The sequence below is a fragment of the Eurytemora carolleeae genome, unplaced genomic scaffold (assembly GCF_000591075.1).
Source record: "Eurytemora carolleeae unplaced genomic scaffold, Eaff_2.0 scaffold953, whole genome shotgun sequence".
Lineage (NCBI taxonomy): Eukaryota > Metazoa > Arthropoda > Copepoda > Calanoida > Temoridae > Eurytemora > Eurytemora carolleeae.
The window spans coordinates 173,191-186,603 of NW_019396998.1; the positions used below are offsets into that span (position 1 = coordinate 173,191).

The 13,413-nt window shown below is 31.4% G+C and overlaps 1 protein-coding gene across 1 annotated transcript; it reads right to left on the reverse strand.

Moving 5' to 3' along the window:
- Nucleotides 1–2,214: 2,214 nt before the first annotated feature.
- On the reverse strand, nt 2,215–10,756 carry LOC111710905 (uncharacterized). Its single transcript, XM_023485096.1, has 10 exons — nt 10,688–10,756; nt 10,168–10,210; nt 9,464–9,497; nt 8,418–8,466; nt 6,633–6,690; nt 5,872–5,931; nt 4,372–4,473; nt 3,659–3,757; nt 2,403–2,540; nt 2,215–2,329 (listed from the first exon to the last, which is right to left on the reverse strand). Exons 1-10 carry the CDS (start codon nt 10,701–10,703, stop codon nt 2,215–2,217), a joined length of 714 nt encoding a protein of 237 aa, XP_023340864.1. The 5' UTR covers nt 10,704–10,756.
- Nucleotides 10,757–13,413: the final 2,657 nt, after the last annotated feature.

Sequence of the window (13,413 nt, forward strand, 5' to 3'; positions counted from 1 at the left end):
GTCTTAAAGTCGTCTTCCTATTTCAGAGTCTTATGGTTCTCACTGTAATAATGTTTAGTTTCCTCCCATAAACTGGAGTACAATAAATTATTATTCGAATAAAATGAATGTTTTGAAACATGACAATTTAGAGACCACTTGAAGATCGTCTGTGATCTTTGATAGTTGCAAAATAGTTTCACGACTTAAAAACACTTCATAATTATATTATTGTTTACATCTTTTAAAATTAAAACAATTACGATTACAAAAACTTTATCGGAATTTCAAATTAGATGAAATTTGACAATAAGTTTGGTAATCAATGTATTAATCATCAACTTAGATTGGTCAAACACAATTTTAAGATTTCTTCTATACTGATAGTTAACCAGAAAACTCTGATAGTTAACCAGAAAACTCTGATAGTTAACCAGAAAACTCTGAAAATGGCAAAAAAAAGTTTAGACTCAATAATGACTTTAAAAAGTCCAAGGAACATGAAACACGGCAATTGTCCAGTGTAAACAAACCCATTCCACTTAATAAGTGTTTAAATAAGTCACAAGTAAAACTATTTGCTTTGTAACAACATCAAATACACTTAGCTATTGCTTTAATGTCGTCTTCCTATTACACAGTTTTTCTGGTCTTTACTGAAACAGTATCAGACTAATAAGTGATATAATTTTAAAGATAAGATTTATAATTTGCAAAAAGTTTGAAGAAAACAAAAACATAAGCATAATTTTAGACAATGTAAAGTTACTTAAAACAAATTTTGTTGAAAACCTGTTTTTGCAAACATGCAAATTATTTCTCTAATTGGGCAAAAAATCTTGCTATAGACACTGCACAACTTTAATTATTATTGAAATAAATTCAAGAAATGGTGATAGATGCGTAGATCATTGTACACTGTGGGTCTGTTTCGTTATCTTAAAAACCATCAGATCCTACAGGGAACATTTCAGGTTTTAACATCCCCCCCCCTCTGATATATAACTGCGAGCCTCATTTTTTCTTTACCGAGCCACATACACATTAAATCTTATATAGACTTATTAAGACAAGGACTTTGAGGTGAGTTGGAGGAAGGGGGCGGAAACATCATATGTGTGTGTGTCTATACCAAAAGAGTGTGTGTAAGTCGAACCGAAGGCGTGCATGGTGTAGGTATATATACACTGATCGCTTCACGTACGAACGAGGGTGTTAGAGCGTCGGGAAACCCGTTGGTCGCAGAGTGTGTGTAAGTATTAACGAACCGAAAGCGTGTACTGTAGGTATATACAGTACATAAGAATCTCGGTATTTGTAAAGTCTAGGAGAGTACATTTGTTTATTGTTAATTGTTTACTCTAAAATAAGTTTAATATAAATGTAATATATTATTTACATTATTAAGTCAACACTATAAGCCAAATTTTCATGCAAAGAATATAACTTGATTAAAGTTTACAATAAACTATACTCGTTATTCAAGCTTAATTATATTTTTCTTGACTTAGTCATGTTGTGTGTCTGTAACAAAAGAGTATGCGTGTGTAATAACGCACTCGTTTTCTCATGCCAGACCAGCGCCATCTCCCTTCCCTTTATTCCTATTCCCTGGTTGGAGGAGAAAATGAGGATATTGGGGCTCAGAGGTAGATAGGATCTGCCTCAGCTCCATCAACTGACTAGACCTTAGCTGACAAAAAATATCTGTTATAATAAGAATATATAGATATAAATATTTATTTCAACTTAAATATCTTTAAAACATAGATACACTGTATTTCCAATTGATTTGCTTTTAAATTACTTTTTTTTTAAATATAATGATTAAATTTTTTTTATAAATATACAAGTGATTTGTGAGCTGTGCTGGACAAAAATAAGTCAGTTAAAAAATATCCATATTTCCCAAAATATCCCATCCTTCTGACAGTTTTTTGAAAACTTTTAACACAGATTTTAATGATCGAGTTTTCTTAAATTTATGTGTTTTCTGACATGTTGTTACAATGCTCATTATCTAAAACTAAGAATATGTTAGATATTTCTATTACACAAAAGTTATTTTATTCAGTTTTGCTTTGCGTTTTTTTAGAGCTTTTAATTTTGATTATTAAAAACATCTAACAATATCTTAGATCATTCTTTGTCAATGTAGGGTTAGGTTGAAACCGATCTGTTGAAAAAGTCCTCCTCAGAATTGATGCAGCTCAGAAAATTTACAAAATGGCATTTCTAACAGTGTACCCTGTAAACATATATCCAGACAGCGATGAGGTAGATACCCTCATAAGCATAGTTGAAGATTGAATGCCGGAGACTGAAGGTTACAAAGGTGTAGAGGGTATCCCTGAAAATCGGACATGTCACTCTATAAATGGAAGGCACTTGAAATTACGCCCACAGTCCCTTTTAATACATACTTGATGATGACGAAGATGATGATAACAATGACGACGAAGACGAGGAGAGCAACGTTGATCTTGATCATCAACTTCCTCATGGAGCCCATATCCTCACTCTCAAAGCTACTCTTATGCCCATATATCTCAGAGAGATATCTAAAATAGAGATTTATCTAGAATAGAGATATATCTAGAATAGAGAGATATGTAGAATAGAGAGATATCTAGAATAGGGATATAACTAGAATAGAGAGATATCTAAAATAGAGATATATCTAGAACAGAGATCTATCTAAAATAGAGATATATCCAGAATAGAGATATATCTAGACAAGAGACATATCTGGAAAAGAGAGATATATCTATAATAGAGATATATCTAGACTAGAGTTATATATTTAGAATAGAGATATATCTAGAACAAAGATATAGCTAGAATAGGGATATATCTAAGATAGAGATATATATCTAGAATAGAGAAATCTCTATAAGATAGAGTTAGACTGTGCAAAATATTAGGAGTGACTGTGCTAACACAAAGTAAGGAATTACTAACATGTCTCTGGGCACAATGTTAAATATAAATAACCCAAATCTCTCTACCCTAATACTATTACTAGAGGGTTTAATGTACTAACCTAAGTCTCTCTACCCTAATAGTATTCCTAGAGGGTTTAGTGTATTAACCTAAGTCTCTCTACCCTACTCCTATTCCTAGAGGGTTTAATGTACTAAACTACGTCTCTCTACCCTACTCCTAGTACTAGAGGGTTTAATGTACTAACCAAAGTCTCTTTACCCTACTCATATTACTTGAAGGTTTAATTTACTAACCAAAGTCTCTCTACCCTACTCCTATTACTAGAGGGTTTAATGTACTAACCTAAGTCTCTCTACCCTAATACTATTCCTAGAGGGTTTAATGTACAAACCTAAGTCTCTCTACCCTAATAGTATTCCTAGAGGGTTTAGTGTATTAACCTAAGTCTCTTTACCCTACTCCTATTCCTAGAGGGTTTAATGTACTAACCTACGTCTCCCTACCCTACTACTAGTAATAGAGGGTTTAATGTACTAACCCACGTCTCTCTACCCTACTCCTAGTACTAGAGGGTTAATGTACTAACCTAAGTCTCTCTACCCTACTCCTATTACTTGAAGGTTTAATGTACTAACCTAAGTCTCTCTACCCTACTCCTATTACTTGAAGGTGTAATGTACTAACCTAAGTCTCTCTACTCTACTCCTAGTACTTAAAGGTTTAATGTACTAACCTAAGTCTCTCTACCCTACTCCTGTTGCGAGGGGGTTGAATGTATTTTCCAGGAGGAGGGGGAGGCAAGTTGTAGTATTTAATCAAGCGTAGTTCAGCACTAGTTAAAGAAATAGAAAATTATAAATTTTAAAGGGAAACATTTGGCTTACAAATTGTTTATTTATTTTAGTCTTTTCAGCTTTAAGTTTAAAGAAAACTAAATGCAAATATTTAATGATTAAAGGGATTGTAAGCGTAATTTCACAACTGTACCTAACTTTACTTTTGACTGGTTGTCGAGGACTGTATGAACTAAACGCGGATGATGTCACATTATTCCTGGCAACCCAATAATATTAATATTCTGATTCAACCGCAGTAATTTGAATGTTAATATTTATACAATGCCACTTGTAGGGTTGTTATTCGTTTACGATCGATATAAACGATAGTTTTTCGTTTCGTTTTTTGTTTTTCTTTTTAGAAAAACGACGGGTCACAACGAACAAACCGTTTCTTTTAAACTTTTTAAACAATCGATACAATCGTTTAATTAAAAAACGATTATTTAAAAAAAATTCTAATGAATATAGGATTTCATCCAATCCAAAAGTAAATTTAAAATTTCGCTTACTGTCCCTTTAACATCTTGAAGGTTCAATGCTCAAACAAACATTAATTTATATTGGTCCCTTTTTTTAAATTTGTTGAATATCTCTTTAAAGAAGGCACCTGGTCATGACTGGCTGCAGTTGACCCTCTTCACTAAGCTGATATTTAGCCCCAGCGCTGCCAGGGTCAGCTTGACCTTCATCCATCGTCTTATAGGTCTCACTATACATTATACAATAAACACACTGTAACCTTAAAATTCATTTCAAGTACCGTACCGACTTTATATGTACCGTACCGACTTTATATGTACCGCACCAACTTTATATGTACCGTACCGACTTTTTCACTGTTAAGACCGGTTTATTAAGAACCGGGCTGACATCTAACCATCTAGAGCGATCTGTACAGTACACATACAGGTTATATAAGACAAAACAGGACGGTACACCAAATAAAGCAGCTTCTTCCAGGGAAATTCTAGTGTTTTACCAGCTTAAGCTTCTAGTGAATTTTATCGAAAATGGGAAAAGACAGTAAGACATAAAATGAGACTGTGAAATTAGAAGACGACCTATATTTAATGATGTTATAAGCTAAAGAGTTTTATCAGTGTGTTCAACTTTTAAAGTAAATTGGATTGGTGTTCACATTGGAGTGTTACATGTAAAATCACCACTTGAATATCTAATATCATAAATATAAAGTTGTAATCTCTGTTTTGGTGTCTGTTTGTTTGTTTGCCCGATCATATCTCTGGAACCCCTGGACCGATTTGACTCAAATTTTGATTCTATGTTGAGTGGGTCTGGAAAAATAGCAAAAATCGTAATTTAAGACCAAGTGCGGGTAAACGGCGGAAGTAACTATGGTTAACCCGGGCAATGTTGGGTTCCAAAGCTAGTATAATATATTATTTTGTTTTACTACGAATTATATTACTTGACAGTTTTGACAATCTGACATTTAGTTGAAATATCAATCAATCGATATTTGGTAAATACCATGATTAACAAGTAAACTTGAAAATAAGGATTTTTTAAGTTTTTGCACTATTTGCAATTTTAAGGACTGATTTTGTTTTGGGCAAATTTGCATTTAAAAATAAAATTCGACAAATATTTTAATCGATTCTGTTAAAAGTCATCAATCGCAGAAATACAATTGAGAATTTAGATAAATTTGCACAATTAATTCTGTTTTTGTTTGTAATTAAAACAACTAAAAACATGTTCTATAATACAGTGATAACCAGAAAATAATGGAATAGGAAGACGACATTACAGCAATACTTAAGTGTATTTGATGATGTTACAAGGCAAATAGTTTTATCAGACACTTATAAAATTACTTTTTTTATGAAATGGGTCTGTTTCTGTTTACACAGCACAATTGCTGTTTTTCATGGTTATTGAAATTTTTAAAGTAAAAACTTGATTCTAAAAGTCGTCTTACTATTCCAGAGTTTTCTGGTTATCACTGTATTACAAACATACAGGCATATATCACAACATTTTATTTTATCCCTTCCCTAACATTATGTTATTATTTTCGTTTTTTTTTGTATTTTCTAAATGTTTTAGGAAAGATCGATATTTTAAAGAAACTATTAGAAAATACCTTGAATTGTTGAGAAACTGTTCTAACATTGCAGCTGTCTTCTTGGCTTGACCCTCTTCCCTAAAATAAAGTCTCTAATAACTATTTATATCACTGTTATTTTGGTTCGCAGTGTAATAAAGTTTTTGTACAGAAATTTCTCTTCATTGAGAAGGTTCAAGCCTTTTCAGTTTTAATTTTGTCCAGAGCTTTAGCTAGGGACAAAATTTAATCTAAAAATGTGAGAATCTAAAGGTTAACATTTAAAATGTGATCTTCATTATTTAAAGGGACTGTTAAAGAAAATGAAAGGGGGTATAGGCTGCTACCTATATCGCGACCTATATGAGTACTATGATACAATCTGATGTCCCTGTCTCAAGAATTTGATATTAAACTGTGTCAACGTTACACCAATACTTTTTTCTGATTTTCAGATTCGTTGCGTATTTGCTGAAAATGATCTGTTTAAAACTTTTATTCCGATACCACATCTCATTTATATCAGTTTTGGGATAACGTTGACACAGTTTTATATCAATTTTTCGAGACAGGAACATCAGATAGAACTCATAGGTTGCGATCAATTCGATCCAAAAGTGTTTCTGTTTCAGCCTTTACCCCTTTCATTTTTCCTTAACAGCTGCATCATTTTTTACGGAATAAGAAAAACTGAAAAACCACTGTGTTACAGTTAACACGAAAAAATTCAACGTAAAACAAAGACGACTTAAAAATTGTCTTTTTGTTTTGTTTTCTGTTAATATTGATTGACGTTATACTCAGAAATGGTGTTTGGTAGAGGACTGCCCATTATATTATCTCTCCTGTAGGCATCTCCTGAAATCAAATTGAAAAGTTTGAGATTAAAAAAAAAAAATTTTAAGTACTAGTCGTTCCGGGCGCTTCTCGCTCCTCTTCTAGCATTGATCAAAGCGTCTAAATGTTAATTTTCAAATCCATTTTTTTGTGAACATTAATAGATTTCTAAAAAATTTTAACTTGACATTTTTCTTGACAAAATATTTAACTTTTAATCTTCCATAAACCTTTAATGGTCGTGTAAGACTTGTCACACAAATTGTGGGTCTGATAGGTTCAGACATTTTGACGTTTAACAGTTAAACCCTAAATATTAAATACATCGAAAGAATTCATCAAATGTCGTATTCTTCACTTTCTGATAATTGAATGTTGCAGATATTTAGTTTTTTTAATTAAATATTTATATGGAACTCTTTAAAACTGTTCCCGCATATTCATGGCTATTTACCTACAGTGAAACCCTTAATAACGAATACATAGAAAGAATTCATCAAATGTCGTATTCTTCACCTTTTGATAATGGAATGTTGCAGATATTTAGTTTTTTAATTGAATGATTATATGGAGCTCTTTAAAACTTTTCCCGCATATTCATGGCTATTTATTTATTTTCGCAAATACTGAAATTTCCGTAATAAAGTATAAAACTCATTGAAAAATTGTCAAGACGACATTTGATAAATTCTTCCGATGTATTCGTTATTAAGGGTTTTACTGTATTTTCGCAAATATTAAGATTTACTTAAAATAGTGTAAAACCCATTGAAAAATTGTCAAGACGACATCTCATAAATTCTTTCGATGTATTTAATATTTAGGGTTTTACTGTAGATGAAACGTCATTTTTTATTTTAAATAGTGCGAAAAAATGCAATATTTTCGGTTGCATTCCGCAAACTTTTACGCAAAATTTCGCATTTTTTCACGGAAATTTCGCCGAAATTTTTCCGGGGACAAAAAATTCCGCGAAAACCATCAGTGTTATAGCTGCAACAATTAATTGCGCAACAAAACTTGTGGAATTCTCTGCTCTGATTCTAAGTCATATAATAATTTCTCTTCCTTTACTTTAATAAATGTTTGATGAAGAGAATTTGATTTCTCTAGAAACTTATTCTGTTCGTTCACATACGTTCACCCATGACTATTAGCCGCTCAGCCAGCCAATTATAAATTTTTTCACTTAATTTTCTTGTTTTTCACTTATATTCCGTTTTTTCACGAAATTTTCGCCTAATTTTACGTGAAATTTTCGCATTATTTTTTCCCGAAATTTCGCAGCTTTTCACGAAATTTTCGCATTTTCTATTTTAAGAAAATGTCTTTACTGCTAAATAAAAGTCGTCCTAATTTAACACTTTAATAAATAAAATGCAAAACTTTGATAAATAAAATTGTAAAACTTTGATAAATAAAAATGTAAAACTTTTATAATCATAAATGTAAAACTTTGATAAATATAAATGTAAAACTTTGATGAATTAAAATGTAAAACTTTGATAAATAAAAATGTAAAACTTTTATAAATAAAAATGTAAAACTTTGATAAATTAAAATGTAAAACTATGATAAAATAAAAATGTAAAACTTTGATAAATAAAAATGTAAAACTTTGATGAATAAAAATGTAAAACTTTAAGAAAAAAACTGTAAAACATTGTAAAAAAATGTAAAACTTTTATAAATTAAAATGTAAAACTTTGATGAATAAAAATGTAAAACATTTAAAATAAAAATCCAACCTTCCATATCAAATCCAATATGGTCAGCCATCCAATCTTTGGTATTCACCTGAAAAAAATGAAAAGGGAGTGTTCGCGAAAAATGAAAGGGGGTATAGGTTGACGTCGAACTGAATTCGATATCGATCGCTTCTAATCTTACTTCTATCTGTTGCGTCAATACGGAGAAAATTGTTAAAAACGACTAATACCGAAGAGTGTAGAATCAATACAAGTTCACGGAGTTGCATTATTCATCTTAAAAAAAAGTAAAAAGTTCAATTAAATTTAAAATTATAAATTGTTTTGAATTTTTAAAAAGACAAAAATGATACAAAAATGCTACTTTTCCTAATTATTAGTATTTTTTTAAAAATACAATGTGATTAATTTTAATGAATTATTTGAAGTAAACAATGGTTTTAGGTTTTACCTTTATGTAACAGGATAATATAATGCAAATTAGAAAACTTGGGTTTAAAGTTTTGATAATGACAACAACAAAAAATGGAATAAAACTTGTTGTTATTTTTATTTTACTTAAGAAATGTCACGTAGAATTTTGTAATTTAAGATTGTTGCAACTTCTACAACAATGACCAGAAAACTCTGGAATAGGAAGACGACTTATAAACATAAGTTAAAACTTGAAATAGTCCACTGAACATGAGACACAGCAATTATTCGTTGTAAGCGACCCCATTAACTTAATAAATAATTTAATAAGTATTAGTAACACTAGTTACTTAGTAAAAACATCAATTACACAAAAGCATTGTTATAATGTCGTCTTCCTATTCCACAGTTTTCTGGTTATCGCTGTAAACAAAAACAAAAAATGCCGGGACATTTTTGTAAGAAATAGTTTTGTTCTAAACACGAATTCATAAATTATGAAGATTTTACGAGAATTCCAATTCAAATTTATTAAATAACATCAAAAACTTTTTTGATACACTCTTTGTCATTTGTCAATTATCGAAAATCAAAGACGATTTAAAAGTCGTCTCTTAATTCCCATGTTTATTGGGACACCCTGTATTTTAAAAATAAACTTTTTTTACCACCTCATTTTCGTCGGTAGAGGGGGACAGAGCACTTCTAGAAATTTAATCTTTGATCAAAATGGATTGATTGATTGAATATAAAATCTATGTAATCGATATTATATAATCTGTAAGTTGTGAAGTGGAATAAAAAGATGATATTTCATTATGTAAAATGTTGTAAAATGGTTCAGTTGTTCATGTTTGTTGGACTATTTTAATCATAACTTGAGTCTAACAGTCGTCTTCCTATTCCAAGTTTTTTTTTGATTTTTATGATTTACTAGCTTTATCGGAAATATGGTTTTTTTTGCAAATTTCAAACCAAGTTACAGTAATATGCGATTATAATGAAGACGAATTTTTAATTTAAGTTTTGATTGTTAACAACAAAATTTCGAATTACAAGTTTACAAGTAATTTAGAATTAATTGACAGCTTCTCTTGACTTCTATGTTTAACATAAATAAAAATTGAAATCAAAAGTCGTCTTCATTATATTGATTTAATCGCCTGCCATTGTATAAGAACATGCATGGATTTATAACAAGTTCCTCAATCAAAATTTGAGGTAAATCGGTCAAGAGGTTCATGAGTTATGATCGGACATACTTTACTATCAAAAAACATTAAAATAGACAAACAGTCTTTACAATTTTATGTTTTTAGATACGCTTGATTTTGATTAATTCTCAAAAATAAAATATTTTGATCAACAAATTTTCCTGAACATTGGAGCCAAAGGACCCATAGCATTCTGACCAACTCCTACAAAAATCAAGAATAAATAATCATGTTATTTTCAATACCGCAATTACATGGCGAAGAATTAAGGTGTAATACGTGAAATCACACAAAAAAAGAATATTTACAAAAAAATCTAACAAAAAGCCAAAGAACTTGTAAGTTGTAACTTGCGGCCACAAACTGAACATTTTTAATCCCTTTATCTTTGCAACCTTTCACCCTCCATTCATTAAGTTGGATTCACAACGGAACCCTTTTAAAATTTTGTCTGACGACTGATGAATCATACTTAATCTTACTAAGAAATGATTATTTCAAATCACGGTTTCTCTGTAAAAGTGCGGATTCATGCATCAACATAAAATAAAGGGAATAATTATATCAACCACTCTGTATCTGTATCTGTATCTGTATCTGTATCTGTATCTGTATCTGTATCTGTATCTGTATCTGTATCTGTATCTGCATCTGCATCTGAACTTTTAAAAGTTTAAAAACCTGAAGTTGTCTCCATTGTCTTGAGAAGAACTGGAGCTGACAGCTCTGAGTAGGTTGCAGGTTTGGAGGACCCTCACAGCTCTGCGTAGGTTGCAGGGTTTGAGGACCCTCCATTAGTAACCTCCGAACCTCCATTTTCTTCTGTTCCGAGGTCCCAAGCTAAACAGGTTGGAGGAGGGGATTCTGGGGTTGGAGTTAAATTGGAGAAATTTTTCTCCGATTTCTGCATCTCGGATCTTGGATCTTGGATCGCTCTAAAAATGCAAAATATTGTAGTCTAAAAAAATGTTTTAATATATTTAAACTAACAACGTAAGAAAAACAGCGTACACACACGTAAATTTATTGACTCAAAGCTTAGCTAGATTTTCATTCCTTGATAGGGTTCTTTTTAAAAAAAATATTTCCATCGATAGCCTTAAACAGTTTTATTTCAAAAAACCTTAAATATTCTTGGCAGATTTACACTCTCTTTAGATACCATTGAGAGGTGTTTTTTTTACAGACATTCCCATGAAATACTTTTTAAGGTTTTCTTTCTTTAAGGTTTTCTTTTTAAGGTTTTCTTTGCGAACACTTTAAATTGAGGAGTTGTGCAGTGTGCACAAACTTATTTCACAATTGATGAGTGAATTTTCAAGATACTTCAGAGATACGAAATAACAATGGAATAGAAAGACGACATTACAGCAATACTTAAGTGTATTTGATGGTGTTACAAAGCAAATGGTTTTACCAGACGCTTATAAAATCACTTATTTTGTGAAATGGATCTTTTTACACTGCACAATTGCTGTGTTTCGTCGTCATTGAACTTTTTAAAGTTAAAACTTGATTCTTAAAAACGTCTTACTATTCCATGGTTATCACTGTATACTGTTAAAACTACTTTACTTATCGATTGCTTAAATGTCGTCTTCCCGTTCCCAAGTGTTTTAATTCTTTCCGAAACGTCTCTTTCTCTTAAATTCTGTAGTAGAACTGAATTGGACAAGTAGTCTGTACAGATCATATTAATAAATAATGCAACCTTTCAAAATTTGACATTTAAACCGCGGGGAGGATTTTAGACGGATAATCCGGAGGATTTTTTTTTCAATTTTGAACAGGTAGCTTTGTCTGATGAGGAATTGATTACTTGCCTCGATCTTAAATTTTTTAATCAAATTATGAATTATCTAACTATGTAAAAAGTAGTAATCTCTGTGTTTTTTCCTGTTTAGATATCAGATCACAACTTATGAACCCCAGGACCGAATTGTCTCAATTTTGAGACTTTTATAGGGAACTAGCTTGAGAACCCAACATTGCTCAGGCTGCTCATAGTTACTCCCACCGTTTACCCGCGCTAGGTCGTAGTTTGCGATTTTAGCTTTTTTTCCCTTAAAAAGTGGACCCACTTCAGTTAGAATCTTAAAACCTAGCTAAAAACATTCTCGTGGTTCTCCCAAGTTCCCCAATTGAGGAAAATCGGTCATGGAGTTCACAAGTTATACTCGGACAAACACACAATAATTGTTGAGGCAAATTGGTTTCCTTTATATCTAAATTGCAATAAACAGACCACGAATCAGGTCGAGGCACCAAATTTTAAACAAAAACATACAACTATACTACATGACAAAATACATATAAACACTCAATACTTTATTTGTCAAAAATCCTGATTATATAATTAGATTTATAAATCACACGCTTAAATCTTTAATGTCAAATGTCTGCACACACAATATTCCAGAGATTTCTAATTCATGTCCTTTATCAGTTCTTCTTAATCATTCTTAGTTCTTCGATGCAGGGTTTCTCTTTTGATATGGTTTGCATAGTTGGGCCCGAATAGGGTTTCCAACTAAATGGGGAAATCGGAATTCGAAAATTTTGCATTTTTTGCAAAAAAAATTGTTTTCGCTAAAAATTTCGCATTCTTTGCATTACGTTCGTAAAACAAAATGCAAAAATTCTACTCGGAAATTTTCGCATTTTTGTTTCTAGAAACAGATTAATGCAAAATTTAGCGAAAAAAGCAAAAAGAAATTTGGATTTTTTCGCGAATTTTTTGCATATTTCTTTTTCTCACAAAGTTTTCGATTTCTATTGCAAAATTCATTTTCATGAAAAAAAGCGAAATAAAAAAATTTTTCGCGAAATTTCGAATTTCTTTTGAAAGAGTTTTTGTTCGCTGGAAACCTTAGAACCGATGCACTCTTCAGAAAGGGGTTGGGTGGACTCCGGATTAAAAAGTTTTCGATTTCTATTGCAAAACTCATTTTCGTGAAAAAAGCGAAATAAAAAAGAAAATTTTCGCGAAATTTCGAATTTCTTTTGAAAGAGTTTTTGTTCGCTGGAAACCTTAGAACCGATGCACTCTTCAGAAAGGGGTTGGGTGGACTCCGGATTACCCTATGTCCTATACCCCTTTTTGTGTTTTCCTTTAAAAGAGATTAGAATGTTGAAAGTTGGACATGTAGCCCTGTATCCTGGGGAAATCCTGGAAAGGCATGTATGGGGAAGTTGGAGTAAGAGTAGCATTGATATTGGAACGAATTAGAAAAAAAAACCACAAAATGGGTCGTTGACAAACGATGAGCAAACAAATTGAAAAAAGCACCATCTCTAGACTGCATGGGGACGCCCGTAGGTCTTGGTTAAACATTCAATAAGACAAATGAAATACTTAAATACTATGTCTATATACTAATAAGGTTAAACACAATCACATATTATCA